A 16,980-nucleotide genomic window follows, 5' to 3' on the forward strand; every position below is an offset into this window, starting at 1 on the left:
GGGTAAAAATGATGCCAAAATTTGGCCCACAATTTCTACTGACTGTGGCAATACCCCATATGTGACTGTACAGTACTACTTAGCCATACGGAGAGACTCCGGAGGAACGGAGTGCTATTTGCCTCCTGGATTGCAGACTTTGCCAGAACAGTTTGCAAACTCCGTATACAGAGCCCCTAATTGCTAGAAGAGCAGAATCCCCCCTTCCTCAAGTGACCCCATTTTGTAAATTATACCCCTTGGGGAATTTATCTATAGGTGTAATGTCGATTTTTTTACTTCATGGGTATTTATTTTCCAGAAACAAGCAGCAATGAATGTTGCCGAGTGTAAATTGCAAACTCCCGTTGTAGTGACGAGTACTCTGTAGTAACCAGTACATTATAGTCACCAGTGCCTTATGCCCAGCCCATGCTTCTGGAGACATGCACCCATAAGTTAGGCGAGCTCTCAGCGCTTCAGAAATGCAGCAAATGGACGCAATATTTGGTTTAGGTGCACTGTGGGGCTCATAAGGGAGGGGGCATTTGGATTTGAGAGCAGAGAATTTTATGAATTTCTTTTTTACTGAGCCTTCATGCATCCAGTAATGTGGAAACCCCCTATATTTACATTAACAGATGACAGAACTGAGTGAGGGCTTGCTTATTTTTGTGAATTGAGTTTAAGCTTTTATTGGGAACATTTTACATAACGTTAGGAATTACAGTTATCCGGCGCTCTACGCTGACCACTTATTTTGGGGGTTTCCATCTAAATCTCTAAGTGATGTGATTCAAGTGAAACCCCCGAGGGATCCATTCACTATAATGAGGCAGCAGAGTAACTCTGGACTCCAGCTGGCCTCTGTTCAACGATGTCCTTCTTTTCAGAAGTGCAAGAAACTGTGGCAGACGGCACTTTTATGTGCCAGATCACAAGTCCTATGGCATCCACAGTGCGTCCATCTGCCACATTATAGGGAATCTTCCACCAGAGGTTCTTACTGCGATCTTTGGGAGGCAGAATGAAAAAAATCAACAGCAGGTGAAGAATTGGTTATATTTATTTTTTACGCCGTTCCTCGTGCGGTATAAGTGCTTAGGCGAATTTATTCTTTGATTCAGTGCGATTACAGCAGTACCAGATATACATCAGGTTTTTATGTTTGGCTGCTGTCACAAACTAAGACGTTTTTTATTGCAAAAAATCGTTTTTGCATCACCACCTTTTGAGAGCTATAATTTTTCCATATTTTGGCCCACAGTCATGTGAGAGCTCGTTTTTTGCGGGATAAGTTGCCGTTTTAATTGGTACCATTTTCGGGCACATGACATTTGATCGCCAGCAAAAACTTTGAGAGAGGAATTTTATTTTCTCCTTCGCCTGTCAAAGGGATGGTGATTGGAGGGCTTCCTGCACCATCCACAGCAGCTAACCTGTAGCTGGGAAGCCGGGCCCTGTGATCTCCGGTGGTTTCTCAGCAACTTCGCCGGTAAGTGGGGGGCCTGAGTTTCTATCGGCAGGAGGGCTCCTGTAGCGTGCACCATCCCCAAGGCGATTTCAGTGTACTCTGGCTGGTGCCTACAAATTTGGGCCCCAGCTTCGGCCTCGTCTAGGCCGCAACCCGGTAGTTCCGCCTACTTTGCGCCGCCCACGCTCTTGGCTCCTCTGGCTCATCGCGAGCTCGCCTCCTAGATTCCCGGCAGCCATTTTTATCTCCCTGGCGCTTCATCACACTTGCAGCTTCCACTGCACAGATTGGGTCGCATCTTAGACTGGCTGCTCCCGGCGGTTTGAAGCCTCGGGCTTGCAGTCTCTTCATCTGTTCAGAGGAGTGCAGCGCCGGGAGGACCAACAGGGTCACAGGACATGGGTAAGAGCTGTGATACCCAGAACCAGGGACATATTGGCTCGTCTCTGCAGTGTTCACCGGGGTTCCTCAGCCTTCCTTCCCTATTGGGGCATATCAGCAGTAGCAGGGACATGCTAGATCTCCCTGCTCTGCCGCCCGGACGCTGTGGGCCCCCTGAGCAGGTGGGGGGGCAGTGCCTGTCATCGCAGGGTCAGCTGTAGTTGCATCTATACGATGCAGATGACCGCATTGATGAGGGAAGGAGCGCTGCACTCCTTCTCCCATCATCCCCCTGTCAGCATCTGATGTCACCAACACCGACACTGACAGGGGGCGCGATGACTTCACTACCCGGCGCTCGCAGTCCGGAGGTGAGCGGAAGCATCTCAGGAACCAGGAAGAAGAGAGGTGAGTATTTATTTATTGTTTTTCTTTATGGGGGCTGCCTTATATTACAGGGTCTGCCTGTGTAGGGGGGGGGGTGCTGCCTTTTACTACAGAGTCGAGTCTGCCTGTTGGGGGTGCTGCCTTATACTACAGAGTGTGCCTGTGGGGGGTGCTGCCTTATACTACAAGGTCTGCCTGTGGGCGGGGTGCTGCCTTATACTACAGGGGCTGCCTGTGTGTTGGGATGCTGCCTTATATTACAGGGTCTGCCTGTGGAGGGTGCTGCCTTATATTACAGGGTCTGCCTGTGGGGGGTGCTGCCTTATACTACTGTCTGCCTGTGGGGGCGGGGTGCTACCTTATACTACAGTCTGTCTGTGGGGGTTGCTGCCTTATACTTCAGTGACTGCCTGTGAGGGGGTGCTGCCTTACAAATTGGATGAGGGTGCAGGATGGGGGCGCAAGATGGTAGCAGCACATGACAAGATTAGGGCGCAGGAAGCAGCACATACCAGGATGGAAACCATATACCAATATAAATGTTTGCCACCCGGGCGTAGAACGGGTTCAATAGCTAGCATATATATATTGGAAAATAATCTACTATATAATTGTCTAAGGATCACTTCCGTCTTTCTGTCTGTCACGGATAGTCATTGGTCGCGGCCTCTGTCTGTCATGGAATTCAAGTCACTGATTGGTCTCGCCAGCTGCCTGTCATGGCTGCCGCGACCAATCAGCGACGGCCACAGTCCGATTAGTCCCTCCCTACTCCCCTGCAGTCGGCGCCCGCTCCATACTCCCCGCAGTCACCGCTCACAGGGTTAATGCCAGTGGTAACGGACCGCGTTATGCCGCGGGTAACTCACTCCGTTACCGCCGCTTTTAACCCTGTGTGACCAAGTTTTTACTATTGATGCTGCCTATGCAGCATCAATAGTAAAAAGATCTAATGTTAAAAATAATTTAAAAAATTAAAAATCATTATATACTCACCTTTCGCGACGCTCCAGTGACCGCTCCATGCAAGCGGCAGGTTCCAGTGGCAAGGATGGTATGGGAGAAGGACCTGCCATGATGTCACGTTCATGTGACCGCGACGTCATCACAGGCCCTGCGCGCCAACGACCTGCCATGACATCACGGTCATGTGACCGCGATGTCATCACAGGTCCTGCACGCCTGCGCGAGAAGGACCTGCCATGACGTCACGGTCATGTGTAGCTGGGCTTTATACTACGTGACTGGCCAATATACTACGTGGTTGGCCAATATACTACGTGACTGGGCAATATACTACGTCGCTGGGCAAAATACGTGACTGGGCAATATACTACGTGACTGGGCAATATACTACGTGGCTGGGCAATATACTGTGTGGCTGGGCAATATACTGTGTGGCTGGGCAATATACTGTGTGGCTGGGCAATATACTACGTGACTGGGCAATATACTACGTGGCTGGGCAATATACTACGTGACTGGGCAATATACTACGTGGCTGGGCAATATACTACGTGCCTGAGCAATATACTACGTGCCTGGGCAATATACTACGTGACTGAGCAATATACTACGTGGCTGGGCAATATACTACGTGCCTGAGCAATATACTACGTGGCAGGGCAATATACTACGTGCCTGAGCAATATACTACGTGGCTGGGCAATATACTACGTGGCTGGGCAATATACTACGTGGCTGGGCAATATACTACGTGGCTGGGCAATATACTACGTGGCTGGGCAATATACTACGTGGCTGGGCAATATACTACGTGGTTGGGTAATATACTACGTGGCTGGGCAATATACTACGTGACTGGGCAATATACTACGTGGCTGGGCAATATACTACGTGCCTGGGCAATATACTACGTGCCTGGGCAATATACTACGTGCCTGGGCAATATACTACGTGCCTGGGCAATATACTACGTGCCTGGGCAATATACTACGTGACTGGGCAATATACTACGTGACTGGGCAATATACTACGTGACTGGGCAATATACTACGTGGCTGGGCAATATACTACGTGGCTGGGCAATATAGTACGTGGCTGGGCAATATACTACGTTGCTGGGCAATATACTACGTGGCTGGGCAATATACTACGTCGCTGGGCAATATACTACGTGACTGGGCAATATACTACGTGACTGGGCAATATACTACGTGGTTGGGCAATATACTACGTGGCTGGGCAATATACTACGTGGCTGGGCAATATACTACGTGGCTGGGCAATATACTACGTGGCTGGGCAATATACTACGTGTCTGGGCAATATACTACGTGACTGGGCAATATACTACGTTGCTGGGCAATATACTACGTTGCTGGGCAATATACTACGTGGCTGGGCAATATACTACGTGTCTGGGCAATATACTACGTGTCTGGGCAATATACTACGTGACTGGGCAATATACTACGTGGCTGGGCAATATACTGTGTGGCTGGGCAATATACTGTGTGGCTGGGCAATATACTGTGTGGCTGGGCAATATACTGTGTGGCTGGGCAATATACTACGTGGCTGGGCAATATACTACGTGCCTGGGCAATATACTACGTGCCTGGGCAATATACTACGTGCCTGGGCAATATACTGCGTGACTGGGCAATATACTGCGTGACTGGGCAATATACTACGTGGCTGGGCAATATACTACGTGGGCTGTGCAATATACTACATGGACATGCATATTCTAGAATACCCGATGCGTTAGAATTGGGCCACCATCTAGTTTAATATAAATGTTTGAAAACTCTCTCTGTATGTGTGTGTGTGTGTGTGTGTGTGTGTGTATATATATATATATATATATACATATATATATATATATATATATATATATATATATATATATATATATATATATATATATATATATATATATATATATATATATATATATACTAGATGGTGGCCTGATTCTAACGCATCGGGTATTCTAGGATATGCATGTCCACGTAGTATCTTGCCCAGCGATGTAGTATATTGCCCAGCCACGTAGTATATTGCCCAGCCACGTATTGCCCAGCCACATAGTATATAGCACAGCCCACGTAGTACGGTATATTGCCCAGCCACATAGTATATAGCAGAGCCACATATTATATTGCCCAGTCACGTAGTATATTGGCCAGCACAGAGCCACGTAGTATAGAGACTTAAAAAAATATATAAAGATATACTCCCCTATAGCCCGTTGAAGTCCTGCTATACTTACCATCCGCCGCCTTTCCCGCTCCTCGCCACGATCCCGGGACCGCTCCATTGCAAGCGGCAGCTTTCGGTGCCAGGGCTGGTGTGAGCAGGACCTATGATGACATTGCGGTCACATGGCCGTGACTTCACGGCAGGTCCTTGTCGCACACCAGCCCTGGGATGGGACCTCACCGGAAGCTGACGCTTGCAATGGAGCGGTCCCGGGAGCGTGGCGAGGAGAGAGAAAAGCGGCGGAGGGGGAGTATAGCAGGTTTTTTTTTTTTTAAATTATTTTGAACATGACATATTTTTACTATTGATGCTGCATAGGCAGCATCAATAGTAAATAGTTGGGGACAAACAGGGTTAATAGCAGCGGTAACGAAGTGCGTTACACTGCGGGCCGTTACCGCTGCCAATTAACCCTGTGTGAGTGGAGGGGATTATGGAGTGGGCGGCGGGCAGTGAGTGCAGGGGAGTAGGGGAGGGACTAATCGGACTGTGGCCGTCGCTGATTGGTCGCGGCAGCCATGACAGGCAGCTGCCGAGACCAATCAGCGAACGAATAACCGACAGAAGGACAGACAGACGGAAGTACCCCTTAGACAATTATGTATATAGATATATAAAAAGAAGTTTGATTCACTCTGTTTTTACAGTTTAAGGGTATGTGCACACGATGCAGATTTAGTGCAGAACTGCAGCAGATTTTTCTGCAGCAGAAACGCTGCAGAACTGCACTGTGATTTACAGTACAATGTAAATCAATGTGAAAAAAAAAGCTGTGCACATGGTGCAGAAAAATCTGCGCAGAAACGCTGCAGATTTCAAAGAAGTGCATGTCACTTCTTTTGTGCAGTTCTGCAGCGTTTCTGCACCCCTCCATTATAGAAATCCATTGGTAAAATCTGCACAAAAAACGCATAAAAAAACGCACAAAAAACGCATAAAAAACGCACCTGCGGATTCTGCCAGGAGATGCAGATTTAGTGCAGATTTTATGCAGAAAATTCTGCACCAAATCTGCATCGTGTGCACACAGCCTAAAACTAAAGAAGAAAAAAAGAATCTGTACAAGTCTGGCTTATCAAAATATACAATTATTCAACCCTTATGGACTTGAAATTGTAAAAATAAAATGGAAGTTCCAGAACTAACATTTTTTGGTCATCACAACTCCCTAAAAAATAGGAAAAAGGGCTTCAAAATATTGTAGCTACCCCAAAGAGGTATAAGTAAAAGCTTCAGCTCACCACGCCATGTAACAATCAGCGATACCCAGGATGCCAGACCTGTGCCATCGAGGACTGGAATGGATGTTGGATAAGCGGAGCTTGAATTGGATTTTTCATCTCTAAATTTTATGATAAAAACTTAGGTGCTGATTTCTGTTAGGTATAATCCGTTACACAATTTTATGACTTGCTTGCAATTTCGGTATCATTATGTCACATTGCTTAAGAAACATAATATTGGATTTAAAACCTGAAATCAATTTGGAACGTTACTTGAAAATGTCTTAAGAATCCCCCCTCCCCCACCTCATCTTGGTCATAAAACTTTCTTGACTCTGAATATGCCTCTCTCTCAATACCGAGCAAAGAGTCTAAAAGATGAATGTGCTTATTGACACACATAAAGTTGTGTAAATCTGTTCTGTATAATTTACCGCTAGTCACAAGCCAGGCCCATTTACAATGCATTACTTTATTGGCTTGTCACCTGAGAGAACCTATGATGCAAGGTTACGGATCTATATATGCTTTTCAATCATCTCTCCCTGGTACATATCATTTGGGTAATTTCTTCAAATTGTATGTTTAATCACCCTTCTGTCTCTGGGTGTCAGTGTACAGAGCCTTCTTTTTTCAGGGCAGTCTGTCTACAAATTAATGTTGCATAACTGTGAAAAGGTTTTGATTTACATTCCTGGCCACAGCCAACCTTACAAGATTTTCACTTTGTTGACAGCGGTGGGATTTACCAAGTGTCCTAATGTAAATTCCAGTAAATTTGATGGTTTAAGATGTAGATGTTCCCAGTCAAAAAAAACTTTTGGGAAAACTTATTTATAAAGAAAGAAATATGGCACTGAGTCAGATGTGATTCTGGGTTGAGTAAGACATCTAATCCACCTCCTTTTACAGCAATATCCCATCTGTTTTGTGCAAGAGCCCCTAAACCCACTGACCTCATTAATAATCCCGCAAATAATTTTAGCTATTTATATATTGGTAATATTCTTTTCATAGATTAATCAATGTCCGGGAAAGCTGAGAGACCACATCCATAGCCGATATTTAAGCTTCAGAGTTGCCATCCAGCTTTGCAAAATCCTTGAATGGTGCTTGCTCATAATTAGGGCTAAAAACCCCACAGACATAGACTGACGTTGGCCGAAGCAATCTATACTGGCAAAAACATCGTTCGTCGCACCATGTGTATGCATGCTTTTACTATAATAAAACTGCAAATGATGTATTAGACTGGTGGATTGGACACCCTTGGCCTCTTTCTATGTAAGCAACTATAAACGCCTATAGCTTCTGCCATGGAATCTGCTATTTGTTACATTAATTATATGGTTTTGTAGAAATCCTGATGGTCTTTAAAGTTTTCTCAGAAAGACTGAACTTTAACCAGAAGTCCTTCCAACTGTAGATAATGAGAAAATAATGTGACAATTTAACAAATGAAATAAAGTATGGAAGAACATATAATTGTGGTTGTGCAATGTGGAAAAAATAGGTACATTTACTAAGCAAAGAGAATGTCTGAAATGCAATGTATTAACCCCTTAAGGCTATGTGCACACATTTGAGTTTTTGCTGCTTTTTTCCCCCCGCAGGAAAAACCTGCTCTCTTGACAGTAAGGAAGCTGCTTACACAAAGCAGGTTTTGATGTGTTTTTGCTGCGTTGTATTGCTGTTTTTGTTGCCTCTTGTGTATGTTGATAAAGTTTAGTGGCCCCAAAAAAGCATGGTTTTGCACAAAAAATGCAGCAGAAACTGATACCTGCGTTATTTGCTGTGTTTTTACTGCTTTTTTGCACTTACCCATTGTTTCCTATGGGTGATAAAATGCTGCAAATATACTGAAAAAACACAGAAAGAAGTGACATGCTGTAGTCTGCAAAACCGCAGCAATTTTCGAAATCAGTCAGAGAAATAAACCAATGTGTGTGCATGAGTTTTCTGAAATCTCATAGACTTTGCTGGTGCTGTGAAACGCAGCTTAAAATTTGCATTAAAAGAAAGTAGCACAAAAAGCCGCAAAGACGCAATGTGTGAACATCGCTATGAAACTATGAGTACCTACAGGAACTTTAACATTTCTGTTTAAAGGGAAGCAATTGATTTGCAGTATAATGATGACTTCTGTTTTATTCTTAGCCTATTTTACTATGTAACTTTTTTTTTCATAGGGGAGTAGCAGCTCGGACTCATTGGATGGACATAGTTCCGACTACGCCAACAAGAGCTATGATGCTGTGGTGTTCGATGTATTGAAAGTGACTCCTGAGGAGTTTGCAGTATGTATTGGATTATTTCTTTCCAGTCTAGGTTATGTTATATATTAATTAATTACTTAATTAATTGATTGAGCATATACCATGTAGTGTGCTTTCTGGGTTACTAGTAGGGGGTCCTTCATTGGGGATCTTCATCAATTAACTATAGCAAAGAGTGGCTTTAGCAAGCATCTTTATCTTTGGGTCAGGCATGTCCATGTATTGTTTGGACTTTTCATTTATTTCAGTAGGTGTCTTGCTATACTTCTATTTTTGTATTGTGATGCTGCAGGCAAGTCGAGCACTTGTTGCCAATATATATTACTGGGGTGCTTCCAGCACATATATATATATATATATATATATATATATATATATATATATATATATATATATATATATATATATATATATATATATATATATATATATATATATACATATACATTTTATTTTTAATACAGTGTTCATTTTGCACAGTTAAAGTGGCATTCTAATCTTACAAACCACTGGCTTATCACTTGCAAATGCTGTCACTTTGTGATCGATTGCCCCAGAAGATGTGGAGCTCCAGGATTAGTGTAGTGCGGCAGTGATGCTCCTTCCCACTCAGGTGTGCGGAACACTGCAGTGCCGAGCTGCATTTCCCTGCACAGCATCCTGTTTGTAATTTTCATGGTTGATCTTGGGAAATAGAGCTATATGGACAGACTGTGTTTCCTTAGAAGGATTTTTCAGAATTAGAAAAAGATGGCTGCTTTCTCCCCCCAAAAAAATCATGACCCCTGTCTACAGGTCGTGTGTAGTATCCCAGCTCTACACTATTCACTTTAAGTGGGCTGAATTTCAAAACCAGACACAATGTGTAGACTGGTGTGGCCCTGTTTTTGTAAGAAAGCAGCCATGTTTTTCTAATTCTGGACAACCCCTTTACCTTGTGCTCTCAGACAGCTGCCTCTAAGGCCTCTTTCACACTTCCGTTTTTTGCAGTCCGTCACAATCCGTCATTTTGGGCAAAAGACGGATCCTGCAAATGTGCTCGCAGGATGCGTTTTTTGCCCATAAACTTGTATTAGCGACTGATTGCCACATGTTGCGTCCGTCGTACGACGGATCCGTCGTGTTTTGGTGGACCGTTGTCACAAAAAAAGGTCATTGTAACTTTTTTTGTACGTCGCGTCCGCCATTTTCGACCACGCATGCGCGGCCGAAACTCTGCCCCCTCATCCCCGGACTTCAGAATGGGCAGCGGATGCGTTGAAAAACTGCATCCGCTGCCCATGTTGTGCAAAACTTTCACAAGAGGCCTAAAGAAACGTTAATTCGTAGGCTGAGCCACATATCTGTTTTATAATCTTAAAAGAACAACAATTAACCCCAATAGGTTATTTCTTGTAATAAAGTTTAGCCATTGTCTATCATTATTGCTTTCCTGTTAGTCACTTGCCTTCTTTGTTTTAATCTAGAGCCAGATCACCTTGATGGATGCTCCAGTATTCAAAGCAATCCTGCCAGAGGTAAGCCCCGCTCTCTAGTGTCTGGCACTGGGATTAGATGATATCATTATTAAGTGTAAAATTAACATATTTTTAGCATGAAGTCCTGGAGAGAATACAAAGCACACAAGGAAGATGCAGCAATGCTGTGTGGAAGAGTAACCCATGCTATAAGTAAAATACTGCAGAACTGCTGGTATTATTCCATCTAAACCAGCAGCACACAGTAGATCAGAGTCAGCCAAACCCAACCACTTTAGTCAGATGGGTAAACGGTCTAATGTGTATGAGGTTGACAGATGTGATTTTTCAGTATTTGTATCCAGAATTATGTAACCATTGTGTCCCAACCATTTTAAAGATAAATGACCTCTTTGAGCTTGTGCTATATATTAGTAGTGCAACCTAGTTTCTTGTATAGTCCACAAGGACTGTTCTTCAAGACTCTGGCATTATAGTGACCCTGATATGCCACTTGGGCAGTCTTGGCTGAAGACACAAGTGTTAGGTCTATATTTGCTGTATGTTCTCACACAGCACTTTTCTTGTAGCTTTAAAGATACTCGTTTATGTCAGTGAGAAATAAGATGAAGTAAAAAAGCTGAGACAATTGACATGCTACTATTTTTTTAACTACACAATGCAGATCAAAAAACGCCAAAAAAATGCAGTGTGTGACTGAGATATTAGGAATCTAAAGTGCTGCGTTTTTTTCCGTGCGCACCCCAACTTACCGTACATGCAAAAAAAAAGACGGAAAAAAACAGAGGAAAATATTCCAGCATCTGTGTTTCACTACATGGACTGTAAAGATGTATAAAGTGATGTTACCCTGAGGTGCATAAAGAAAAAGAAGGGCCCCCGTGACTAAACTGTGCCAAACTATCTTATGTCATGGAGGGACCAGCGCATTACATGACGGACAGCAGGGTATCGGTTTCCTTGATTTTTATTAAACATGGAACTTTAGAGCTAGGAGTAAACCCACCATTAAATCTGCTACATTTACGGTTAAATTGACTGGAACAAAAACTGCTCTGATTAAAACCGCATTAAACATTAAGTGAAATTGAAGACTATGGATTAGTGGACACATATTTTTTTTCCTCTTTTTTTTTTTAATCGAGAATAGGAAAGATCCATGTGAGTTTATCTTTTTAAAAAAAAATGATTCCCTTACACTAAATTGTAATGTGCATTGCAGAGTTGATTAAAGTATACGTAGAGGTTTGTGGCACTGGTCCATAGATTTCGCTGAGTGCCGTGTGGTGATGAAAAAAAGATCAGATAAATAAGTTGTCGTATATGGGATTAATCTTTTGGTGTTAATAAATTGGAATTGTTAACATTTAATATTTATTATAATGCATGTTCGGTGTATTTTTCTCTCCAGCAAGGATCATATTGTTGTCTCAGTAAGTCAGCGTACCTATCATGATGTACAGTGGCTACTTTGGATTGTGGTCTATAGCCCATTGAGTTCATCATATTTTTGTTTGCTCATTTTTTTGTTAGTGATTAATTCAAGACCTGTTCACACCACATTTTACTAGATACGGTTGTATAGAAAATGCTCAAAAACTGATCTTGAACTTACCCAACAGATGCTCTGACAGCAGCTCTTTAACTCTTTAAATGCTGCTGTCAATCTCTGATATCAACATTTAAGTCACGCACGGTCCTGCCTGTGCGCCTGTTGAGACGCCATCACTCACTCCCCACGACATGATTAGGGGCCTCTAACAGGTTGCCATGGCAGACCGGGGTCCCATGTGGCTCCATGTTTGTGTTCCTGAGGACCTAAAAAAAAAACCATCAAAATTAGAATCACCCCTTTCTATCTTTTAACGATAAAAAAGAAAAAAAAAACATATTTTGTATGGCTGTATTTGCAGAAATCTGTTATGTCAAGATATAAAATCATTTATCTGATACAGTAAACACTGTAAAGGAAAAAAAAAAAAAGCGGAATAAAACACTGGAATTGTAGGCAACTCGCCTCACAAAAAATGCAGTAAAAGCTCACAAAAAAAATGTCATGTGTAGCAATAAAAAGGACAGCTTGCCCTATACAACACAAGCTCTCACAAAGGTCAATTGTCATAAAAATAAAAGACCATTTTTTTTTAAATGTAATTTGTTTTAATTTAAACTTATTTTTTTCACCACTTAAATAAAAAAAAAAAATAGTTTATAGAAATTTAGCATCACTATAATTATACTGACCTAGAGATCATTTTTACTGCACAATAATTGCCAGATAAACAAAACCGAAAAAACAATTGCAGGTTTTTCACCATTTCTTCACAGTTGGATTTTTTCCCCATTTTTCAGTACATTAAATGGTAAAGTGAAGTCTGATCTTCAAAACTAAAGGTACCTTCACACTGAGCAACTTTCCAACGAGAATGACAGCGATCCGTGACGTTGCAGCATCCTGGATAGCGATCTCATTGTGTTTGACACGCAGCAGCGATCAGGATCCTGCTGTGACATCGCTGGTCGTAGCCGGAACTTTATTTGGTTGTCAGGTCGGCGTGATTCGTCATGTTTGACAGCAAAAGCAATGATGCCTGCAATGGTTTTCTGTGGAGCGAACAACCAGCGAGAACGATAAGTACGTCACTGGATCGCTCCTGCATCCTTCAGCTGTTGCCGTGTTTGACGTCTCCTAGCGACCTAAACAGCGACGCTGCAGCGATCGGCTCGTTGTCTATATCGCTGCAGCGTCGCTTAATGTGACGGTACCTTAACAGTTGTCCCGCAAAAGCCAAGCCATTGTATGGTTGATATTGATGGAAAATTAAAAATGGCTCCTGCAAGAAGTGGAGAAAGTAATAACAGAAGTGCAAAAAATGAAAATTGACTGCAGATTGAAGAGGTTACAGGCATCTTTTGCCAAAAAAGCTAGTAGTAATAGTAATGTTACTAGTCCGAGCTCCCACTACTTTAGCCCACAGCTGTGGTCCCTGCCAAGTTTGGAAGTGAAAATGTTGTACTTATACAGTAAGCTGACTCTACACCTAATCTGTGGCATGGTGCCTTTATGGAAGGGGTAGGACCGCATAGACCTGCTGAGACATATCCCTTTAAATCAGGATGTTTATCCAGTTGCCATTTACCTCTATTTTACGAAAACTAAGGTCTGTCCGGATCCTATTGTGCAAGAGGTAAAAAAAGGAATTTCTGCTATATAGATGCCGATCTTCCTCTACTCGTATGACACTGTTATGCCACACAAGCCCTGCAGTAAATCAGCGGCCGCTATTGGACTCCTACACTCTTGTTTTCTCTTGGACAAATGTTGGTCAGCCACTGATAGGCTGCTAGTCTCACATGGCATAACAATGCCTTGTAAACTCCCCGATATCGCTGCCAGCTGTCTCTGTGGGAGGTGAGTTTCTGTTACCGTATTTTTATTTTACATATGCGACTGCTTAATTTAAAAAGGTGTTGTCCGGATAGTACATCACCCTTTGAAAGGGAATCTGCCATTTGATTTATGTATCCCGAATTACAGTCGGCATGAATCAGCCTGCCTCACAATTGCAGCTAAGTATATTTTTCCATAAACCGGTCTGGCATTTGAAGATCCTGGTGCCGCTTCAAGTGGTTGACTGACCTGTCAATCACTTGGAGCAGTGGGGGGGTGGGGGGGTGGGGGGGAATCATTGAACTAGTCTTGTTTTTGGCTATGGTCTCCAATCTGCTCTTTAGAATACGTCCCTGGCTACAATTGTATGATATTGGCATGAATCGAGTGACAGATGCCCTTTAATATCTTGATAAAAGAAAGAAGTTCTTCTATTTACTGCTGAAATATTTTCTCTATTCCTGGCCTGTAAAAATGCATTTAATGTAGGTCTGTGAATTATGAATGATGCATTGTTGGGAAGAATTGAAACCAAGTCCTGTGTGATTATAAATTGTTCCTAATTTAATTTAAAGATATTTTTTAGGAGAAACTACATAAATTCCTAATGTAAGAGACAGATATTCTTGGAAACCATTGACGTCTTCGTAATCGTAATATGTGGTATAAGATACTAGTGCTGGCACACACTGGGTGTTTGATCAGTGGTATTTCAAGGCTGTGAGCGGTCAGGAAAAGGGGTAGAAGGAAATCAAGCAGACTGAGCAAAGATTTGGATATTGGCTAACACTGGCCTATGGCTGCCCCAAAATAGTGATGAATATAACAAGTCAGTAATTTTACCTTCAGACCTTTTAACCCTGTCCAGGCTCCCTGCTCCAGGATGATTGTTTGCAGCTCTACACAATCCTGTTACTGATTGAAAACAATTCCACATGAGCACACACAGCTGTTATCACCTCCGTCACCATGGTTCTCCATTAGCTCTTGCCTTGTGGTGTATGTCATTATTACAATACAGGGAAATGTGACATGTAATGAGCGCTGACATGCGGTCATACGTTTTTGGACTGGAAAAGTTTTCTTTCGTCAAAAAGAATGTCAGAAGTTAAGAAGTGCGGGTAAAGGTCTGCTCACGACTAATGAAATCCATAAGAAAACAGAAAAGTAATGTCAACTAAGGAATGTTGAAACTTTTGGAAAGCTAAAGGAAGGGTGCAAACATTAAAAAAGTACATGCCTGGATATTTCTCCAAATTTTTCAGTACAGGCTCGTTAACCTCTCCCTTGTTTGATTGCATATTGTTTGTGGTAAATAAAGTCTTTACATTGGGAAACAAATGGGACAAGTACCTATAATGCAGGGGTACATATTCATTCCATAAACCGTGGTTTGCCTACATTAAACTTCTATTTCCCTTCTACATCTGTCTACCAAAAAATAAGAGTTAATGTTTCGACGCATTGGGTAGATACTCATTGGAAATTGCAACAACCATTTCCTCCATCCAAAAAGTGTTCACATTGAGGTTGTCAGTTCCCTACTATGTTGTGAGGGGAAATGTATTTTTATTAGACTTATGAAAAGAAAGGTTAGCATCGTGTTTTATTCTATTCTTTCGCTGATAAAGCTCTTGAAGTATGTACTAAGCTTTTTCATAGGGCTCCATTATTTCATCTTGGTGAGCAGAATTGAGCAATCCTGTGAATCTATTCCTACCTGCTAACATCTCTGTCACCTTTTCTGAATAGTAGGCCTAGCCTAAAGGTACCGTCACACTCAGCAACTTTGCAACGAGAACGACAACAATCTGTGACGTTGCAGCGTCCTGGATAGCGATCTCGTTGTGTTTGACACGCAGCAGCGATCTGGATCCCGCTGTTATATCGCTGGTCGGAGCTAAAAGTCCGGAACTTTATTTGGTCGCTAGATCGGCGTGTATCGTCATGTTTGACATCAAACGCAACGACGCCAGCAACGTTTTTATATGGAGCGAGAACGATAAGTGAGTCGCCGTTACGTCACTGGATCACTCCTGCATCGTTCTGGAGTTGCTGTGTTTGACGTCTCTACAGCGACCTAAACAGCGACGCTCCAGCGATCTAGTTTAGGTCGGATCGTTGTCTAGATCGCTGCAGCGTCGCTGAGTGTGATGGTACCTTTATTGTTGCAGCGCATGATGTCGCAGTGGCCTAGTAATCAGGAGACACTCTGGTCTGGCAGCCATGGACTACTGATGTGGTGCCTGGACCATGGTACTGCAAATCTTTATGCTCAACTCTACTGTCCAGTAAACCACAAATCAGAAAGGTATGGAATAGTATAGAAGACTACACTACATAGGATTTCCAGTAAAATGCAGTATGTTTTATTATTATTATTTTTTTTAATTGTTTGAGCCTATGGGTGGCACATGCCACTGCATGATATCCATCATGGCCCTCTATTTATCATATTTGACAGGAGTTTTTTTTGCCATATACTACTTCAAACAGGCATCAAAAAAGTGATGGGTGTACTTCGCCCTATACACTGAGCACAGATCCTCATCTCGGTTTTGTGAATTTCTAGATGCACCATATGCTTGTGCCAGTGGAGTATTGCCAATGGCTCCAAACTTTAGGCCACTATTGGGTCCCCGGGAGTCTGGGGGACCCGGAGCCAGCGCTGGTACCAGGCCCCCTCCACCCGGCATTGCCCTTTTCAACTGTATCGGCATCCAGGATACTGATACAGTTGAAAGTAATGTTGGAAGAGGGGTCACCCGCTGTCTCCTCCATCATTCTCCCTTTGCGCCTGCGCTCTGATGTCTCAGCACAGCGGGTGCGATGATGTCAGTACTTTATGCCCTCTATCCCGAGCAGTGACAAGCTTGAGAACGCTCTCTGCCGAGACTGGAGTAGCGGGGGAGTGAGGAGAGGTGAGTATTTGAGTTTTTTCTTTTTTTGTTTAATTATTGAGAACATTTTAGGGCCATTATACTGATGGCAGTGCTATGGGGGTACATTATACTATATGGAAGACAATGTGGAGTCCATTATACTGTATGGAAGACTATGTGGGCCCCATTATACTGTATAAAAGACAATGTTGGGCCAATTATAACGTATGAAAGGCAATGTAGGGCCCATTATACTGTATGGAGGGTTATGTGGGGCTTAT

The 16,980-nt window shown here is 42.9% G+C and overlaps 1 protein-coding gene across 22 annotated transcripts in view; it reads left to right on the forward strand.

Moving 5' to 3' along the window:
* The window catches only part of RALGPS1 (Ral GEF with PH domain and SH3 binding motif 1), a 953,479-nt gene that overhangs the window by 226,259 nt on the left and 710,240 nt on the right, over positions 1–16,980 (forward strand). For all 22 annotated transcript variants that reach the window (XM_069748007.1, XM_069747990.1, XM_069747991.1 and 19 more), the window contains 2 exons: positions 8,862–8,969; positions 10,415–10,465. In XM_069748007.1, the coding sequence (XP_069604108.1) occupies positions 8,862–8,969; positions 10,415–10,465 (159 nt within the window). The remainder of the gene's footprint in view (positions 1–8,861; positions 8,970–10,414; positions 10,466–16,980) is intronic.

This window comes from Ranitomeya imitator, chromosome 2 (genome assembly GCF_032444005.1).
Source record: "Ranitomeya imitator isolate aRanImi1 chromosome 2, aRanImi1.pri, whole genome shotgun sequence".
Classification (NCBI taxonomy): domain Eukaryota; kingdom Metazoa; phylum Chordata; class Amphibia; order Anura; family Dendrobatidae; genus Ranitomeya; species Ranitomeya imitator.